This window comes from Amyelois transitella, chromosome 20 (assembly GCF_032362555.1).
Source record: "Amyelois transitella isolate CPQ chromosome 20, ilAmyTran1.1, whole genome shotgun sequence".
Lineage (NCBI taxonomy): Eukaryota > Metazoa > Arthropoda > Insecta > Lepidoptera > Pyralidae > Amyelois > Amyelois transitella.
The window spans coordinates 3,333,065-3,351,230 of NC_083523.1; the positions used below are offsets into that span (position 1 = coordinate 3,333,065).

Here is an 18,166-nt window from a genome sequence, read left to right on the forward strand (position 1 = left end):
TGATACATACATACATAAAATCAAGCCTATTTCCCGGAGTGCTAGGCAGAGACTACCTCTTTCCACTTACCACTATCTCTGCATACTTCCTTCGCTTTATCCACATTCATAACTCTTTTCATGCAACATTTGATCTTTTGCTAAAAATTATCTCTTAAGTTAGGTAGTCCTCCAGACTATCAATCGTTATAGGATAATTGCTTATAGGATAGAATATTATCATGACACGCGTCTTTACGCGCCGTTCCAACTATGTTAGAATTTCGCTTCAACTTAATTTCAAGAAAAAAACATACATACGTAAAATCACGTCTATATCCCTTACGGGGTAGACAGCCAAAAGTCTTGAAAAGACTAAAAGGCGACTTTCACTGTTCGGCTTGAGATTCAAATACCTAGTGACAGGCTGCTTGCCCATCGCCTACGCCCAATACCACACGGCACAAAAGTCTTGGGAGAATCATCATTAGCAAAGAAGAGACTATTTTGTATTCATTTAATTTTAGGCGATAGGAAGGTTCTAAAAATATTATGTACTAGCTGTGTCCGCGACTTCGTCCGCGTAGGATAGTTATTATGGGCATCATTGAAGCCCTCAAGGATGAATAATTCTCCCCGTCTTTTTTCACATTTTCTATTATTTCTTTGCTCCTTATAGTTGCAGCGCGATGTTATATAGCCTAAAGCCTTCCTCGATATATGGTCTATTCGACGCAAAAAAGAATTTTTCAATTCGAACCAGTAGGTCCTGAGATTAGCGCGTTCAAACAAACAAACTCTTCAGCTTTATAATATTAGTATAGATTATTAGTTTTTAGTGGCTTATACAATTTCAGTCATATTTTAAACAAGTCTCGAACTTACTTTGAGGCTAACTCAATCTGCGTGTAATCTGTCCTTATGTATGAATTTATTTTTACAAAAATCCGTATGGTTCCAGGAACCAATAAAAAAAAGACCACTCCTTCTCTTTCCCATGGATGTCGTAAAAGGCGACTAAGTGATGGGCTTTTAACTTGGGATTCCTCTTTTAGGCGATGGGCTAGCAACCTGTCACTATTTGAATCTCAATTCTATCATTAAGCCAAATAGCTGAACGTGGCCATTCAGTCTTTTCAAGACTGTTGGCTCTGTCAACCCCACAAGGGATATAGACGTGACCATATGTATGAATGTATGTATATGAACGTACCTACTTACGTTATGTGTCTAAAGGTCAATAGATGGGTCGGGATGCCAAAAAAAAAAAAATTCAATATCGTTTATTACAAAATATTTATATTTTTACACATGATAAGTGTAACGTATGAAACGTGTAAAAGTATGTAATAATCATTTTTTTTCACGTTTACAAAAGGTCGTTCATATAATTTTCCGTTGTTAATGATCGTTATTTTTTACAATAAAACAAAGTTTAACTTAATCTATTAAATACTATATTCTTAACCGACTCCAAAAAAAAGAAAGACGTTCTTAATTGGACCATTAAAATGTGCAACCGCCTAAGCGCAAACAGGCGTAGTGTGACCAACGCCAACATCTTCAGTCAAAGGTTTCTTGATCAGGCTTCTCCTGATGCTGTTCCTCCAGGAGTAGGCAGTAGCGATGACATCCTTGCGGTTTCTGGTCAAGATGACGCTGACGCAGACGAGGATCAACCCAGATAGCATCACGGTGCACCACATCCAGATTGAGTTGGCTGAAATTAAAAACATGGAATTAGGTTTTTAACCTTTTTAGTTGTTAATTTTTTTTAAGACTCAAGTTTTGCTTATTGATACGAAAATCTCACAATCTTTTTACATTTGTAAGAAAGGTATACCTAATAAAGATGGTGCCAAAAAAAAATTGCGGAATTTCGAATTTGTTAGTCTTGTATAATTTTTATAGGCTAAAAATTTTTGTTTTAGCAAGTTTAGACGATGAAACTGAAAAACATGTCCACAAAAACAAATAGTAAAAAATGAAAAAAAAAATTATCTTAAGCAATAAAAAAATACACCTATATTAAAAAATATATTATGTGTAAATTTGCAAGACAGATATATAAGTGATACGTTAAAATATAGCCTTTCATCTAAGCGATCCTCCTTATTCAAAGCCCTTAAAACATAGTGTACGCCAGCGGCTTCTCTTGTCGTGGAGTGTAAAACAAAATAAGGGGAAAATTCTGATAAAATTGAGAACATTGCACCATTAAAAAAGTATAGGACCATTCCGTCTCATTCCCATGGATGTCATAAAAGTCGACAAAGGGATATGCTTTTAAAGATGGGATTCTTCTTTTAGGCGATGGGCTTGCAACCTATGTATTCGAATCTTAATTCTATCATTAAGCCAAGCAGCTGAACGTGGCTTAACTCTGTCTACCCCGCAAGGGATATAGACGTGATTATATGTATGTACTAACTTCTTAAATCTTCCGGCGGTGGCTCAGGCTTTTCAGTAACTTCAGTGGTTTCAGGTAATTCGGTTGCTTCTGATAATTCTGTTGTCATGTCTGGCAATTCAGTTGTCAGATCAGGAATTACAATTGTGTGATTGGTGACGCCTGACACTTCCTCATCTCTATCCACGATCTTGGCGACCACAGTCCAGGGGTGCATGTCCAGGATATTGGCATTTTGGATGCTGATGCTGCAGAAGCCTTTACTCAGATCCTCATAGGCTGTGTACCGGGAGTCGGGCAGCGCTTCCGATGTAAATCCTGGTATGAGAAGAATGGAATAATATTAAAATCTGTCTGAGAATAATGCAGGTAATAAATTGGTTAATAATATCACCCATTTGACTTCAAGCTCAGGTTTCCCTCTAGAGAGGAGTTAGAGAGTTAGTGATGCGTGCGAGCGTCAATGGTAGTATCGGTAAGGTGCCCGGTTAAATTGCGTGATGCGCATAAAATGCTCAGGGTCAAATCCCACCTCGGTCATGTACCAATGACTATTTTCCAAGGTACATTAGTTTTAATAGGCAAGGTAGGGATAAAGTTCCCCTGAAGATGTTGCGGAGGTCAGATGGGAGTCGCTTCGTGGAAAAACATGACTCACCCAATCCAGGATCCATGGTCAAAAACAAACCCTGGGCTCGTCTCCAGACTTAGGATACAACCGGGAATAAAGCCAGAACAAAGAAAAGGATGTTAGCGATGCATTGTATGAAAATATTTCACAAATTCAACAAAGTTCAAAAGGTCGGAAGCTGCATGATTACTTCAACTCTTGCAGTTAATAACTTGAATACTCGTTTTAACGTATTTGTTATCGTAACTCCTATAAAAAAAAAACGAAAATCAAATAACGAGTTAGTCCCTTACCAATGCCGTCAATGCGAACATATCGGCAGTACTCCACAGGTTGCTGTTGGAAAACTTCTGCTTCAACGACGAGACCTCTCTCATTCACGTACTGGTTCACTTCAATAGGACCTGGCAATTTGAAAACATGAAATTTAAATGCTTACACAATTTTAAAAAAGAACATATTTTAAATATATATAAATATATATATACGGGACAAATTACACTGATTGAGTTAGCCTCGAAGTAAGTTCGAAACTTGTGTTACGAGATACTAACTCAACGATACTATATTTTATAATAAATACTTATATAGATAAACATCCAAGACCCAGGACAATCAGAAAAAGTTCTTTTCTCATCATGCCTTGACCGGGATTCGAACCCGGGACCTCCGGTGTCACAGACAAGCGTACTACCGCTGAGCCACAGAGGCCGTATAATATGACAGGTTTCTTCCGTTCACTCTGATAAGGGCCCATAATCTCACTTAAGTTTTACACTACAAGTAGATGTTAAGTGTGGGTTGCGGAAAAAAGTAAAACAACTTTAAATGCATTGTATTTTGTTAATTTTTTTTTTAACTTGGGGTTCTTATAAATCCACTTCAGCAGTTCCAGTGTCTTGAACTAGTAAACAAGCGGATCTCACATAAGACATCGAACATGAGTAGTAACATTAATTTTAGTAATAACAATAAATTTTATTGTATCATTATCGCATAACACAAGTTTCAAACTAAAATAATCATTGTCATTATTCCTTTAAAAAGTGTAAATAAATGTATTATTAACAAGGACAGGACAAACTCACGATTAATCTGGATCTGGATATTGGCTCTTTGCTCCGGCTGGGCACCATCAGGTAGACCAACATGGCAGCTCCATTGACCTTCAGGCCAATGACCAGTTTCCTGTGACAGTAGACGACTAAACCTGATGCCACACTCTCCAGCGTCCAAACCGGCGCCTACGTACTCGTACTCGTCGGTAGAAACGCCTGGAAAATTTGTCGAATTTATCAGATTAAAATAACAGGTATCAAGGGTACACGAAATGATTAAATATGCCTATTCTAAACAGTGCATTTAGATTAAGGAGAACAAAAGACATATCGAGTTGTAAAGTCATTGTTAATATGCTGAGGGACATATCAAATTATTAGTCGAATTAAACTGATAGTAAAGACACCCTTGATGACAAAGGATCATGTAAGACAACAAAACTTGCACTAAATAAAACTGATGGTTAGAATAATAACACATTAAAACTTATACAACGTATAAATTTGCAGCAAAAAGTTATCAGGCATAACAATGCCGTCGTTGTGCCAAAAACCTACTTATGATTTTTATTTCTTGTAATGAAAAAATCAAAGAGCGTAATAAAGATTTGCTCCTGTATATAATTTTGTGTACATAAATAAATAAATAAATAAAGATGATGACAAATCAAATCAAAATAACAAATGAGAATTGAAACTAACCAGTAGAAACGGTGTAGATCATTCCATTGGGTCTTCTGAAGTAGCAGTATCTGATTGGGGACTGAATCGAACAAGACATGGTCAGACTGTCTCCTTCCAGGTGCATTATGCTGTCCTGATGCGATGTTAGAGTTGGCTCTGGAATATTAATGGATTTATTAACTTTAATTCCCAAAAACATATGTACTGTGTAAATAAAATAGTATATGTTGAAATAAAGCAGAATACCCAAAAAATAGGCGTATTCTATATTTAACTTCCTTATTCTAGTGTTGAACTGGTTCATGATGATGGTCATCAATCAAAATGTGCTATTACGAGTTCATAAATAACATGGTTTGCGTAAAAATCACTTGCTTAAATTCTTTCTTATTGTTTTCCTCAAAATTTATTGTAAAGTATGGTGCCCTAAAATCTTAGATTTATATAGCATGCAAGTCTGTATATAGGAGTAAAGGATGTAAAGATATTTGTCTTTGTTGTTTGAAAATGTGTCCATTTTGTAATCATTCGTTTCCAATTCTTTCAATTTTGATCAATTTAAATCATAAAATCTCTTTATGTATTACAAATCGAATGATTATTATCACTAAATGTCATGTAAATATTAGTTGATTTGATAAGTGTTATCTGTAGAATTATTAGTTGTACTTGAAAACTATTCTGCACTGATTTTACTATTCCTCTGTTCAATAATCACTCATCTGAACAAAAACATAGGTTGAATGGATATTTTGCTTAGGTGGACATTAACCCAGCTTTATCCAGGCTCTATATCTAACAAAAATTTGAGGACAACTCTTAACACAGAGGCCATGTTGACGAGATGGGTAAACGACCATCACGAATAGGAGGAATAAACAACTGCATTCATTCAACACAGCATTCTCTGAGAGAAGAAGAGATGTTTTTTTTATGACGAAGAACTAACCTGAAACAACAGCTGCGGCTACAACGGGGTCCTTCATGGCCCAGGGGCAGAGCACCGTGAGGAAGCCGTAGTAGACCTCGTGGTCCGTCTCCACCGCACAGCGCCACAGCCCAAGGTCTGCTGTCGCAGGATCAGTGATGCGAATGCCGCATTCGTGAGACGTTACATTGCCATCCACGCTGGAATTCACAGAAAAGGTAAATTAAAATATCAAATATTAAGTATAAAGACAGTAGACATAGATAAGTTTTGAGAACCTGATGATAAATTGCTTTAGTTCAGTAAGAATCCTATTCTCTTTTCGTAAATTGCTTATTTCTGTTAAAACCCTTTAAAAACTCTTCATTTAATAACGCTGAAAATTCCACTAACTTTCGCAGATAATACCTAAACTAAAAGAAAATTCCATTTCAATCAACAAATCAAATTACAGAAATTTACATATATTAGCTACAAATAAACATTTCTGAATAAACATAATATGAACACACATGGTACCGGAGCCATAGGAAATGTATCGGTCTTCCGCAACTCCAGTGTTCACAATGATCACACGTCCAGATGGTTTTTGGAACAGACAGGACCTGACTTCATATTCCAAGGGCACTGAGCACTTAAGTGTTACTTCTGGCTGTTCTTTAGCTACGTGAGTTTCGACTATTGGTTTGTCTTCTGAAATTTAAGATAATAGAATTTTAATTGATGTTGTTAATTTTCTTTATGAAAAAGGTTTGTCATGAACGTAATACTTGAGATATACAAAAAAACTTAAAGAAATAATTAAAATCAATAAATTTATCTCAACATGCTCGTTCTATGAATATAATAGAAAGCGCTTAACAGAAAAAAAATCCAATCTTATCCTACTAAAAATTCCAAATCAAGTACGTGTCATATCAGCAACCGATGGAAAAAATTATTTATTTTCAAAATAGGATACAAAATATCGTTTGTTGATTTTAACATAACATCTACTACCGCTTCAAAGCGCAGTGTAGAAAAACATAGGCATTAAGACGGCAAGAGCAAATCTTTTAAAAGGATATAAAAATGGTTACTTCATAGTCCTTACGTTACGCCGAGAACAAATTAAATTAATATATATATATATATATACGGGACAAATTACACTGATTGAGTTAGCCTCGAAGTAAGTTCAAGACTTGTGTTACGAGATACTAACTCAACGATACTATATTTTATAATAAATACTTATATAGATAAACATCCAAGACCCAGGCCAATCAGAAAAAGTTATTTTCTCATCATGCCCTGGCCGGGATTCGAACCCGGGACCTCCGGTCTCACAGACAAGCGTACTGCCGCTGCGCCACAGAGGCCGTCAAAATTATATTCAAAATTATATTAGCAGATAATGTCATAAAAACAATAAATTGTTGTCACTATTGTGCAAAGTTTTAAACTTACGTGATCCCCTAGCTTCCACGTTAATTTCATAAGTCCTCGCCAACATGTTTCCTAGAAAGCCCACGCTCATGACCCAAGTGCCAGCATGGTCGTTCGTCACTCTATCAAGATTCAGGTGGCATCTACCGTGACCGTCAAAGATGACTCTTTGAGTTGGATCTATCAGTTTACAGTACACTGCTGTTTCGGGGCCAATGGTTTCATTGACAGGTCTACCTCTAATCAAAACTAGAGTGTCGTGCGTGGCTTCCCATAGATCTGTAAAAAAAATGTCAGAATTTCAACTTAAAATATCTCTAAAATATATTTCGGCGTCCACTAAAAGTCACTAATGTAATAAATGTCATTTTTGTAAAAACATTGCCTACTTGAAAAGAGCATTAGCATATTGACAAAAAATTACCTAATTCGGAATTTTGTAACGTATCTCCATTCATTTAAATTTGAATATTCTATCCAATAATTACCTTTTACTTTAACATCTATAATGGCTCTATAAGAGATTCCAGTTCCGTACCGGATCTGCCAAGCACCAGTATCCTCATTCTGTACATTTCTAACAATAAATCCACAAGTTTCAATCTGACTATTGTCTTTTTCTGCATTGGTTCGTTCAGAACCAGTAGGGTCGAAAACTTTGCAAGTTTCATGAAGGTTTGTGGAATTCGCCAAACGTAAATGGAGGTCATTGCCTTCGGTGACTGTTACGTGGCCGATTGATGCATCAACATCCTCTGTAATGATAACAATTAATGCAATACTAATCGTTATGACAAGTGATATATTAACATATTATTTAAATTTTTAGATCTTATCGTTGAGACGTGACACGATAAGTGTACCTATCGTAAATCAGTAATTAGTTTTAATCTTAAAATTACCTTCTACGAAGATTATGAATGGTTGTCTCACTTCTACCGGGACCGAATTCCTTTGTTCTCTAGAGATAAGCATCCATTCTCCAATGAAGTCTTCATTTTTAACATTAACTCGAATAGTACACCTTTGATTAGAACCTTGCTGAACTACTTCCACTCCTGGGAGGTTAAATCCTTCCATAATAGCGTATTGAAGTCCATTTGCAGTTCTTACATGGCAACTTTCTGTTACAAATCTAGTATTTGTGTTCGGGTCAGCTACAATGGTGTGTTGAGCATCAATCGCAGTTATGAAGTATATCGGGTCCATGTTTATTATATTCCTATGGTCTTCTGCTACAGGGTTTTCAGGATCTGTAAAATATTTCATTTATAAACTTACTAAGGAAAACTGATAATTCAGCATCACACATACAAACGGAATTTTAGAAATTACTGCTCGGACTGAGTACACAGTTTTGTATATGGGTTTAGTAAAAAAACATTTTAAACGTTTCTGTTTACCTTCTTGTAAAATACTGATAATTTGTCTATGCTCAGTAAATATGCCTCTAGTGTTATGTTTTGCTCTGAACTCCCAGTCTCCAAAATCATCTAGTCCGACTGGTCCAATAGTTACTCTGCATCTTATGTTTGAGTTAGGCGTTCCAAAAGTCACAGGCTGAGTACTGTTTTGAAGATTGTATGACTTTCCAGATGGACTTATAACTTCACAACTGTCGGTATTTCCACTAGCAATTACGTCGGAGGTTACACTGCTGCCGGGGTTGATCACCCGAATTAAAGGAGCCATGTTAGTCACGTTATAAGCTTGACTATAAGGATTGTCTTTATCTGGAGAAAAAAATCTAACATTAATCCATCAGTTCTATTTAATTGGTTACATGCAAGATAAACCTATAAAAAGCAATTGGAATCTTATTTCTTCTTCTTTGATAAACGTCGCTATTATTACAGCCTGAATGTAAATGAGTCTACCTACATTCCACACAGAAATCTGAATAAAAAGTCAGCCAATGAGCGAATTGTTATTTCGCACTCACTTTTAAACGACATTTGTGCCTAGGCAACAGGTATCTAAATATATTTAATTAAATAATACAAAATATCTCATAAAAATATCATATCTTACCGTAAAGGAACAAATTGAACGGCAAACGAACGTCATTTCTATCTCCTCGTGACGAACGGAATGTGGCGTACAAGACCCAGTCTCCAATAAATTCCTTTTGTATGGGACCCATGGTTACAGTACAGACACTAGTATCTCGTAATGTTTGGAATGTAAGACCAGGATACACAGACGCGCCATTGACAACCAAGTCTTCCTCATAAGGTGTGATGAGATGGCACGTTAGAAGAGTGCCTGAACCTCTCACAGTGCTGTTGAACACAGCCAAGTAGTTTGTCACGACTTCTACCCTCGTCATCAATGTATTCTGCCATTCCTCTGAGGGATTATTAGCGTTATCTAAAAACAATGGTTCAATAATAATACTATATTTCTCTTTAAAAAAAAGCTTATTAACTAATTACATTGATTGTACTTTTTCTGTTACTACACAGTTCCTTACTAAAGAATCCTATAAATTACAAGATACTTTACATTGAAACCACAAAAATTTCGCTTAGAAATGCAAAATTGGATAAAACAAGTATAAACAAAGAATCTCTGGCTCTATCTATATTTAATCTCAAACAACATTTAGCTTAGTTTTATTAAATACTTTGGTATTTGTATGATTCTAATCACGATGTTTGCATAGTGATTTTTATCGTTATTGAATGTGAACTTACACCAAGCAATGATGACTGGCTGGCATCGCCTTACAGGTCTACCCACGTTAACTTCGCCACATAATGTCCAGCGGCCAATCAACGAGGAATCCATTGGGCCAATAGTGACCCTGCTCGCCACAAACTCGCTGCTTCCGTGCACCGTCAATCCTGGCACATTGGCGTGTTCCAACGCCACAACCTCATCTTGGGGAGTAGTGATAGTGAATTTTTCTACTAGTGACGGGTCCATTTCTGTTTTTCCCAAAGTTATATCGACAGTCAGACCAGTTCTGGTGTTGATGGATATTTCCCTTAATAATTGTTCCTCTGCAAAAGAAAAAAGTGAACATACATAAGTAGGTAATACACAATCAAGAACTTTAGCTCAATCAGTCAGTGTGATTTGTCTCGTATATATTTATCTATATTAATTAAGAACGTCATAGTTAGTTAATTAATTTTTTTCTAACACATTATGTCGCCGTATAAAGCTAGATATACTTGGTATCGCACTACAATAAGTTATTTATGTAAATTACCTTCAAGTATGAGACTTATTGTCTGTCGATTCTCAGTAAATATTCCTCTGTTGTTGAATTTTGCAATATACACCCAGTCTCCTAATTCTTCCAGTCCCATAGGTCCAATGGAAGCTCTGCATCTAATGCTTGAAGTAGTAGCCAAAAACGACACTGGAGCGGTGCTGTTCTGAAGATTATATGATATTCCTGAAGGACTCCTCAATTCGCAACTATCCGTGCTTCCACTACCAGATAAATCCAAGTTAGTAAAGCTGCCAAGAGTTATCACCCGAGTCAAAGGATTTAAAGTGGATACATTATAGGCTTGACTGTAGGGATTTTCCTCATCTGTGGACGGAAATAGGAGAGGTGACCACGGACCATTGCAACTAAATTCGAAACGTCTGAGATAAAATTAAGGTACGTTACGTGAGCGTTAAGTAAGTGTACTCGTATTGTTATTAATGGTACATATTCGCAATGCGAAAGTTTTTAATCAGTAAAAGGACTAAGAGTTGAGAAAACTGAAAAAAATGTGTGATGAAAACTGAAAAAATGAAATGACTGTAGTCATATTTTATGGACTGCATGTCCTTATTTAAATTAATAAAAATCATAAAATTTGAATATTTAAATCGTAATCCTCAAACAAAAAGAAAGTACTTGTTTTTATCAAGTATCTTTGGCTCGATTTTAAATATTCTTCAATTTAGCCATGATACGATTCTTAGCTAAAATAATATCTAAAAATACTTACCGTAAAGGAAAAATAGGAATGGCAAACGGACCTCATTCCTTACGCCTCGTGAAGAGCGGAAATTTCCATACAAGATCCAATCGCCAATAAACTCTTTATGAATAGGTCCCATAGTGACTGTACAGACACTGGTATCCCGTAATGTTATGAAATTTATTCCAGGGTAGGCAGAGTCAGTTGTGACTATAAGGTCTTCTCCTTGGGGTGTAATGAGATGACAATTAAGAAGTGTGCCTGAACCGCTCACAGTGACGTTCACTACAGCCAAGTAGTTGGTTACTGTGTTTCTTTTGGTTAGAACTGAGGTTTCCCATTCCTCTGATGGATTGTTTGCATCATCTGAAAACAATAAAAAAGCTTGTTATAGATTTGCTCCGTAAAACGTTTAAAATGGTCGATCCTTAAAAAAGTTGCAAGAAATTTATAGAGGTGCAACTTATTTCTCCAAATAAGTCAATATCACAGTACTAACCCCAACTGATGACGACGGACTGACACCTTGTAACAGTGACTTCTGTATTAACCTCTCCGCAAAGTGTCCAACGACCTAGCAGAGACTCCTCCATGGGGCCCACTGAAACTCTTTTAGCTACGAAATCACTACTGTCATGCACTGTTAATCCTGGTGGAATACTATTCTGTCCTAAATCTATCACTTCGTTCTGTGGAGTAGTTAAAGTAAATGTCTCTTCTAGAGATTCCAAATCTTTCCTACTCAAAGATATGTCAATTGTTAGACCAGTTCTAGTGCTGATGTTAATATCCCTTAAAACTTCTTCCTCTGCAATAAACAAAAATAAAGCATCGTTAAGGTATAAGAGCACATCATTCTATCATTACCCATAAATAGAGCTCAAAGACCATTGCATTGTTATAGCCTCGATACAGTCACATGAACAAAACTATATCGTTTAAAAATACTTTAGAAATAATCGTCAAGTGTCACAGAGCACTAAACAATATGACTTGAAGTTAGGTATGTTAATATATGTTTTTATGAAAATGCCATAATTACCTTGAAGCCTGATGCTGATTACCTGCCTATTTTCAGTAAAAATGCCATTGCGATTAAATTTTGCAATTAATACCCAGTCGCCCAAGATGTCTAGTCTAATAGGACCAATAGAGGCCCTACATCTTACGCTGGAGGTGGAAGCCAGGAATGATACAGGTGCAGTACTATTCTGAAGGTTATATGATTCTCCTGAGGGACTCCTCAATTCGCAACTATCAGTAGTTCCACTGCCAGCTGAATCCAAGGTAGTAGTGCTTCCCAGACTTACCACCCGAGACAACGGATTTAAATTTGTTACGTTATAAGCTTGACTGTAAGGATTTTCTACATCTGTAAAAAAAAGTAACAGAAAAAAATGTAAAGCTTATATTAAGTTTCTTTTTAATTCAAATAAAATAGCTGAAAACTATTACTAATTACATGAGGTATGAGAAACACAAATAATACTCACCATAAAGAAACAAATGCAGCGGCACACGAACCTCATTTCTTTCACCTCTTGAAGAACGGAATGTACCATACAACACCCAGTCTCCAATAAATTCTTTATAAATAGGTGTCATAGTAATAGTACATAAACTATTATCACGAGTGGCAACAAGAGTAAGACCAGGGTAAGTTGACTCTCTAGTGATCATCAGGTCTCCCCCAGCAGGTTCTATAAGATGACAAGACAGACGGCTGCCTGATCCGCTAATGGAAACGTTGACTGTGGCCAAATAATTAGTAACAGTGTCTCTTCTGCTTAAAACTGTGGTTTGCCATTCTGCTGAGGGATTGTCGGGGTTCTCTGTAAGACAGAAATATAATTAATGTCTATTTGCATTTAGTTTAGTGCCGTGTGGTTCCCGGCACCATTAGAAAAAAGAATAGGACAATTCCATCTCTTTCACATGGATTTCGTAAAAGGCGACTAAGGGATAGGCTTTAATAAGCCAAGTTAATACTTGAGATTCTTCTTTTAGGCGAAAGGTTAGCAACCTGTCACTATTTGAATAAATCAATTCTCAATTCTATCAATAAGCCAAACAGCTGAACGTGGCCTATCAATGTTTAAGATCTGTTGGCTCTGTCTACCCCGCAAGGGATATAGACGTGATTGTGTGTATGATGTATGTGTTGCATTTAAGTTAAGTTTTATTTTACAATATATTACCTCTACAAATTCAGTTTTCAGATGAAAATTTGCAAAAGCATTTTATCTTATTATATGTTTTTGTATCAATCAATCATCAAGCCAAACAGCTGAACGTGGCCTATCTTTTTTTTTTCAAGATCTGTCTACCCCACAAGGGATAAAGAAGTGAGTATATATATGTATGTAAGTTTTTGTACACATTTGTCACAATAAACTATAATCACAATAAACATGTCTTAACATTTTTATATTCGCTACTAAATCACCTTTAATTGTTATATTTAAAAATAAATCTAAAATACTTACCCCAACTGATGCCGACAACTTGACAACGCCTTGCTGGTATGTCCCCATCAACGTGACCACAAAGGGTCCAACGCCCAATCAGCGAAGAATCCATGGGACCAATAGTAATTCTACTATCCACAAAATTACTCCTACCATGCACTGTCAACCCTTCTATATTAGCATTATCTAAATAGAACATTTCATTGTTAGGAGTAATTACAGAATATATCTCTTCTAATGAAGGGTCTACTTTTTTGCTCAGAGTTATGTCAACTGTAAAACCAGTTCTAGTACTGATGCTTATCTCAGGTAACCATTCTGTATTGGCTTCTTCTTCAGTTAACTCGGTTTCAGCATTCTCATTGATTTCTTCACTTTCTTCATTACCAGCTGTTGAAATTAATTAATAAATTTATATTTTTAGGTATCTACCTATTACAAATATGGTGAAATATTGTCACAATGATTATAATAATGCATGCATAATTTAGTTTAACGGATTCTGGTTTTAAAAGCTGAGATTGGTATCGCAATGCTTTGATGAAAAATAACGAAGTCCACACTTGTATGACTAAAACTAACGACATCCAAGAAAATAAGAGACGATTTCATGCACGCGTTGTGAACTTTTAGTCATACCTTTTGATATAGTCAAGTGATAAGTGTTGGAGACGCGTTCATCACCACTAATGTAGTAAATAGTCCAGTCTCCTTCATCTTCTTCCTTCAAATCGGCGATTTTAGCGCCGCAGTAACTCAAGTTGGATGTTTCTAGATACGAGATCCTGTCAGTTGAATGGTTCTCTGGCCTGAACTCGATGGTTTCCTCATAAGGAGTTTCTAGGTAGCATGGGACGTTAGTGTCATAGCCGGTAGCTATCGAAGCCGACAGTGTGTCCCCGATGTTCAGGGTGACGTCAGAGGCTGCTACTGCGCCTGCATCAAAAATACATACATACATACATACATAAACTCACGCCTCTTTCCCGGAAGGGTAGGCAGAGACTACCTCTTTCCACTTGCCACGATCCCTGCATACTTCCTTTGCTTCATCCACATTCATAACTCTCTTCATGCAAGCTCGGCGGTTTCGGGATCAAAAATAACATACAAATATAACGTATTTATTCCTTAGAGGACAGTTTCGAAAAAACCCACGTTCGGTTAGATGAATTAAGGAATAATGGAAATGATATAAGAAAAAAAGGCACGTAGCCTTGTTTACAATTTTCGTCAACGATAACTTTTGTGGTTATAACTACGGTGAGCATAATATGCAAAATATGTGGTGCAACGGGCGACAGATTATCGACTTTTTATGGTGAAGTTTTCGTTAATAGTATAATGTGGAACCTATCTTAAATGTGTGGGAAATTGGAAAAGTGATTTTCTTATGACATCCAAAACGGATAGCCGATTAAATTGAACTTGTAAAATTTCAGACATTTCCAATAACGGTACTTGCTGTTGCACTGATATTAAAGAAAAATATATGTAGCAATTAGAAACAATGCCATTCAGGACAGTGAAGAACATAAAGGCCCTAACAAAATGCAAAGGGGAAAAAATCTTAATAAATATTGACGTACTTAAAAGTAAACGCATAAAAATAAAGCTTTTGCGGTACCTATAAACAATGTTATCAGGTCAAAGTCTTATAACCAGGTAAATTTACGCAATTTGATTTTGATAAGCCTATAAATTTTGCATGACTATATCGTACTGATATGAAAATAATAAAAATCTATATCAGCTAGCTTTTTCCGCTGCGACCGGCCAGCAGTGGCGCTTGCGCAAAATGGCAGACGCGCTGTCTATTTGGATCAATTTATATTTCGGGTATTACAAAGTATCATTATACTTCGGGTCTAAGAAATGAAATCTAAAATTACCTATTTAAAGAAGAGAGATAAATATAATACGTTATAATCGTTGCGTTTGAATAAAAGAAAAAATATTTTGGTTATGTAATTCGAGCGGAAAAATTTGCATGATAAGAAATCAATGGGGGCACAGGTTCAAATCATACCTGAACCATGTACTAATGACTCTTTTCTAAGTTATGTATATTAGTTTGTGAGGAAAAACATCGTGAGGGAACCTGCTGACTACTGAATGTGTAACCATGATCCAATATGAGTTAGGTTCCTTTACGAAGAAACCGGGTGCGAGGATCATGGTCGTAAAGGCGCACCCCGGGCTTATCCAGAAAGTTGACGACGCAACCAGAACTTACGTCAGATGGAAGAAGAATTAAAACAAGCTACGGGGAAAGACTTTTTTGTCGTTTAGATGAAATAATTTATAATTACAAACAATTGGCTTCATAATTAAAATTCATCATTGTGAAAATATGTAGCGTTGAGAGCGATATGTTGAACTTTACCATCAAAAAAAAATTAATAAATAAAAAACCCGACCGCGTAAAAAAAGACAAAACAAGCCCAGCAGTTTGGTTTGTACTAAGTTCTTCTGAATAATTGCACCATTGAAATGGTTTAATACGGAAAACAAATAATTTTACACATAAAAGAAATCATTAATTAAAAAGCTGAATAGAGAGAAGTATAAACAATCGGGACCCGGGACCCATTCTAATGATACGAAGAAGGGTTCTGAATGATCAAAAAGGAATAGGTCCCGACTGTTGTAGGTATGGTAAAAAAGGAGGGTGCTTGTTTTCAGGGAGCTACTGTAGTTGGAGGTTGCTTTATTTAACTTTATTGAGCCTTAAAGGTACAATAGGTGGACTTAATGCTAATAGCATTGTCTACCAGTCAACCTTTAGAAAATAGCAAACAGATAGGTAAATAAACTGGTGTTAATTTATTATATACTCCAAATGACAATTTGATATCAGGATTTTGCCGTTTCAGTATTGTAGCGTAGGCAGTCGTCGTCACAAAGAAAAAGAGGAAGACAGGTGGTGGACCTCTTCAAGTTTTTAGAACGATGCTATACATCGATTCCAATCTGTCAAGGTACAAATTTTTGAGGGAATATAGCGAGCCTTTCATTTTTCAACCAACTGACCAGAATAAGACTTTATAGGGCAGTGGTATGTAATTAACAAGATTCCCTAATCGCCAACATACCTACAGCATATCCTTAGGCCTTACTTACACAAGGTTTTGTGTACCTAATGGTGTTTCCATTAGGTACACAAAACCTTAATTCTCACTTCTCAAAATAATATATTGTAATAACCTGCTGTGATCAGCAACAGTGCCTGCGCCCGCGCAGACCACACCATAGCTGCACCACTGTGTATAGACGACTAACAACCAATAGACCTATATATGCTGACCATAAATCAAATTAAAGGATTCCTCCTTATCGATATCTTATCGTAATCCTTTCATCTAAATACTAAGTAATTTAAATATAAAATTGTTTGCAGTGAACTGTGAAAATTAAAAGTTCTGTTTGTTTATATAAATTTATAAGTATTTATAAGTTAGAAATAATAGTATATAAGTACGGTGCACTTTAAAACACATTAAAACTATATTTCAGAAGGTGATCTAAATTTTAATTCCCTAGTTTAACGTTATTATGACATAAAAGCGTTTGTTTAAGATATTTTATAGGTTTGCAAAATATATTATTCATGTTATTCGTAAAAGAAAGCGCCTTAATATTATATGTAGCAATAATACTGGTGTTTGAGTATTGTGTTTATTCAGTGAGGAGTGGTAGACAGAGCCAAAAGTCTTAAGAGAATGAACAACCACGTAACGTTCTCAAAAAATCAATCACTATCAATACATCATTATCATCACTAAATATAAATATATCTCGGAAAGTTACGGAGGAATTTTGTTCCTGTTTGAAATGTTGGGGAGAGAGATTTCTAAAGTGTAAATTTCTAATCTGTAAATGCTAACCTTGCGAAGCCGGGGCGGGTCGCTAGTATGGAACAAATTAAATAATCATACACTCCGCTTTCAAAAGCCGAGTAAAATCACTAGGTATGAGTAGCATAAGAAGCCACAAATTTTCTCTATAATTGATTAATCAATTTCACGGCTCATGAAATGTAAATTTTGTTGTAGCTTGCAGTTATTTGGACCTCCCGTGCTTGCTCTGGTTTTGTACGGTGACCATAATAATTGTAAGGACACTGGGATTTTTTTTAATATACGTATATACAGTTTGGTTTTGAATTTTTTATATAGTCAAGTACCATATGTTTAATAAATAATAATTACATAGATATATATTAATTTGGCATTAAAATCTTTTACTACATGTTTTCTTTTTAATATTTGGCAAAAGACATCAACGTAAAAAAAAACGTGACGTGTGGTTCCCGGCAGTGCCGTGTGGTTCCCGGCACCAACACAAATGAATAGGACCACTCCATCTCTTTCCCATGGATGTCGTAAAAGCGACTAAGGGATAGGCTTACAAACTTGGGATTCGTTTTTAGGCGATGGGCTAGCAACCTGTCACTATTTGAATCTTAATTCTATCATTAAGCCAAATAGCTGAACGTGGTCATTCAGTCTTTTCAAGACTGAATGACTGGCTAATGGCTCTGTCTACCCCGCAAGAGATATAGACGTGACCATATGTATGTATGTAAAAAAAACATCTTAACCTTTTTTCCAGATTAAATTATTGAAAAACCAAGTTAAATTTTTATTTA

The 18,166-nt window shown here is 35.9% G+C and overlaps 1 protein-coding gene across 1 annotated transcript; it reads right to left on the reverse strand.

The window, feature by feature from the left end:
• Positions 1-1,421: 1,421 nt before the first annotated feature.
• On the reverse strand, positions 1,422-16,857 carry LOC106131619 (uncharacterized). Its single transcript, XM_013330774.2, has 21 exons — positions 16,723-16,857; positions 14,155-14,451; positions 13,534-13,905; positions 12,541-12,879; positions 12,090-12,419; positions 11,547-11,855; positions 11,075-11,413; positions 10,336-10,665; positions 9,815-10,123; positions 9,150-9,488; positions 8,522-8,851; positions 8,021-8,371; positions 7,607-7,873; positions 7,140-7,397; positions 6,203-6,383; positions 5,712-5,890; positions 4,781-4,918; positions 4,109-4,294; positions 3,314-3,424; positions 2,411-2,707; positions 1,422-1,699 (listed from the first exon to the last, which is right to left on the reverse strand). The coding sequence occupies exons 1-21, from the start codon at positions 16,766-16,768 to the stop codon at positions 1,503-1,505; spliced, it is 5,505 nt and encodes a 1,834-aa protein (XP_013186228.2). The 5' UTR covers positions 16,769-16,857; the 3' UTR covers positions 1,422-1,502.
• Between the last annotated feature and the right edge of the window lie 1,309 nt (positions 16,858-18,166).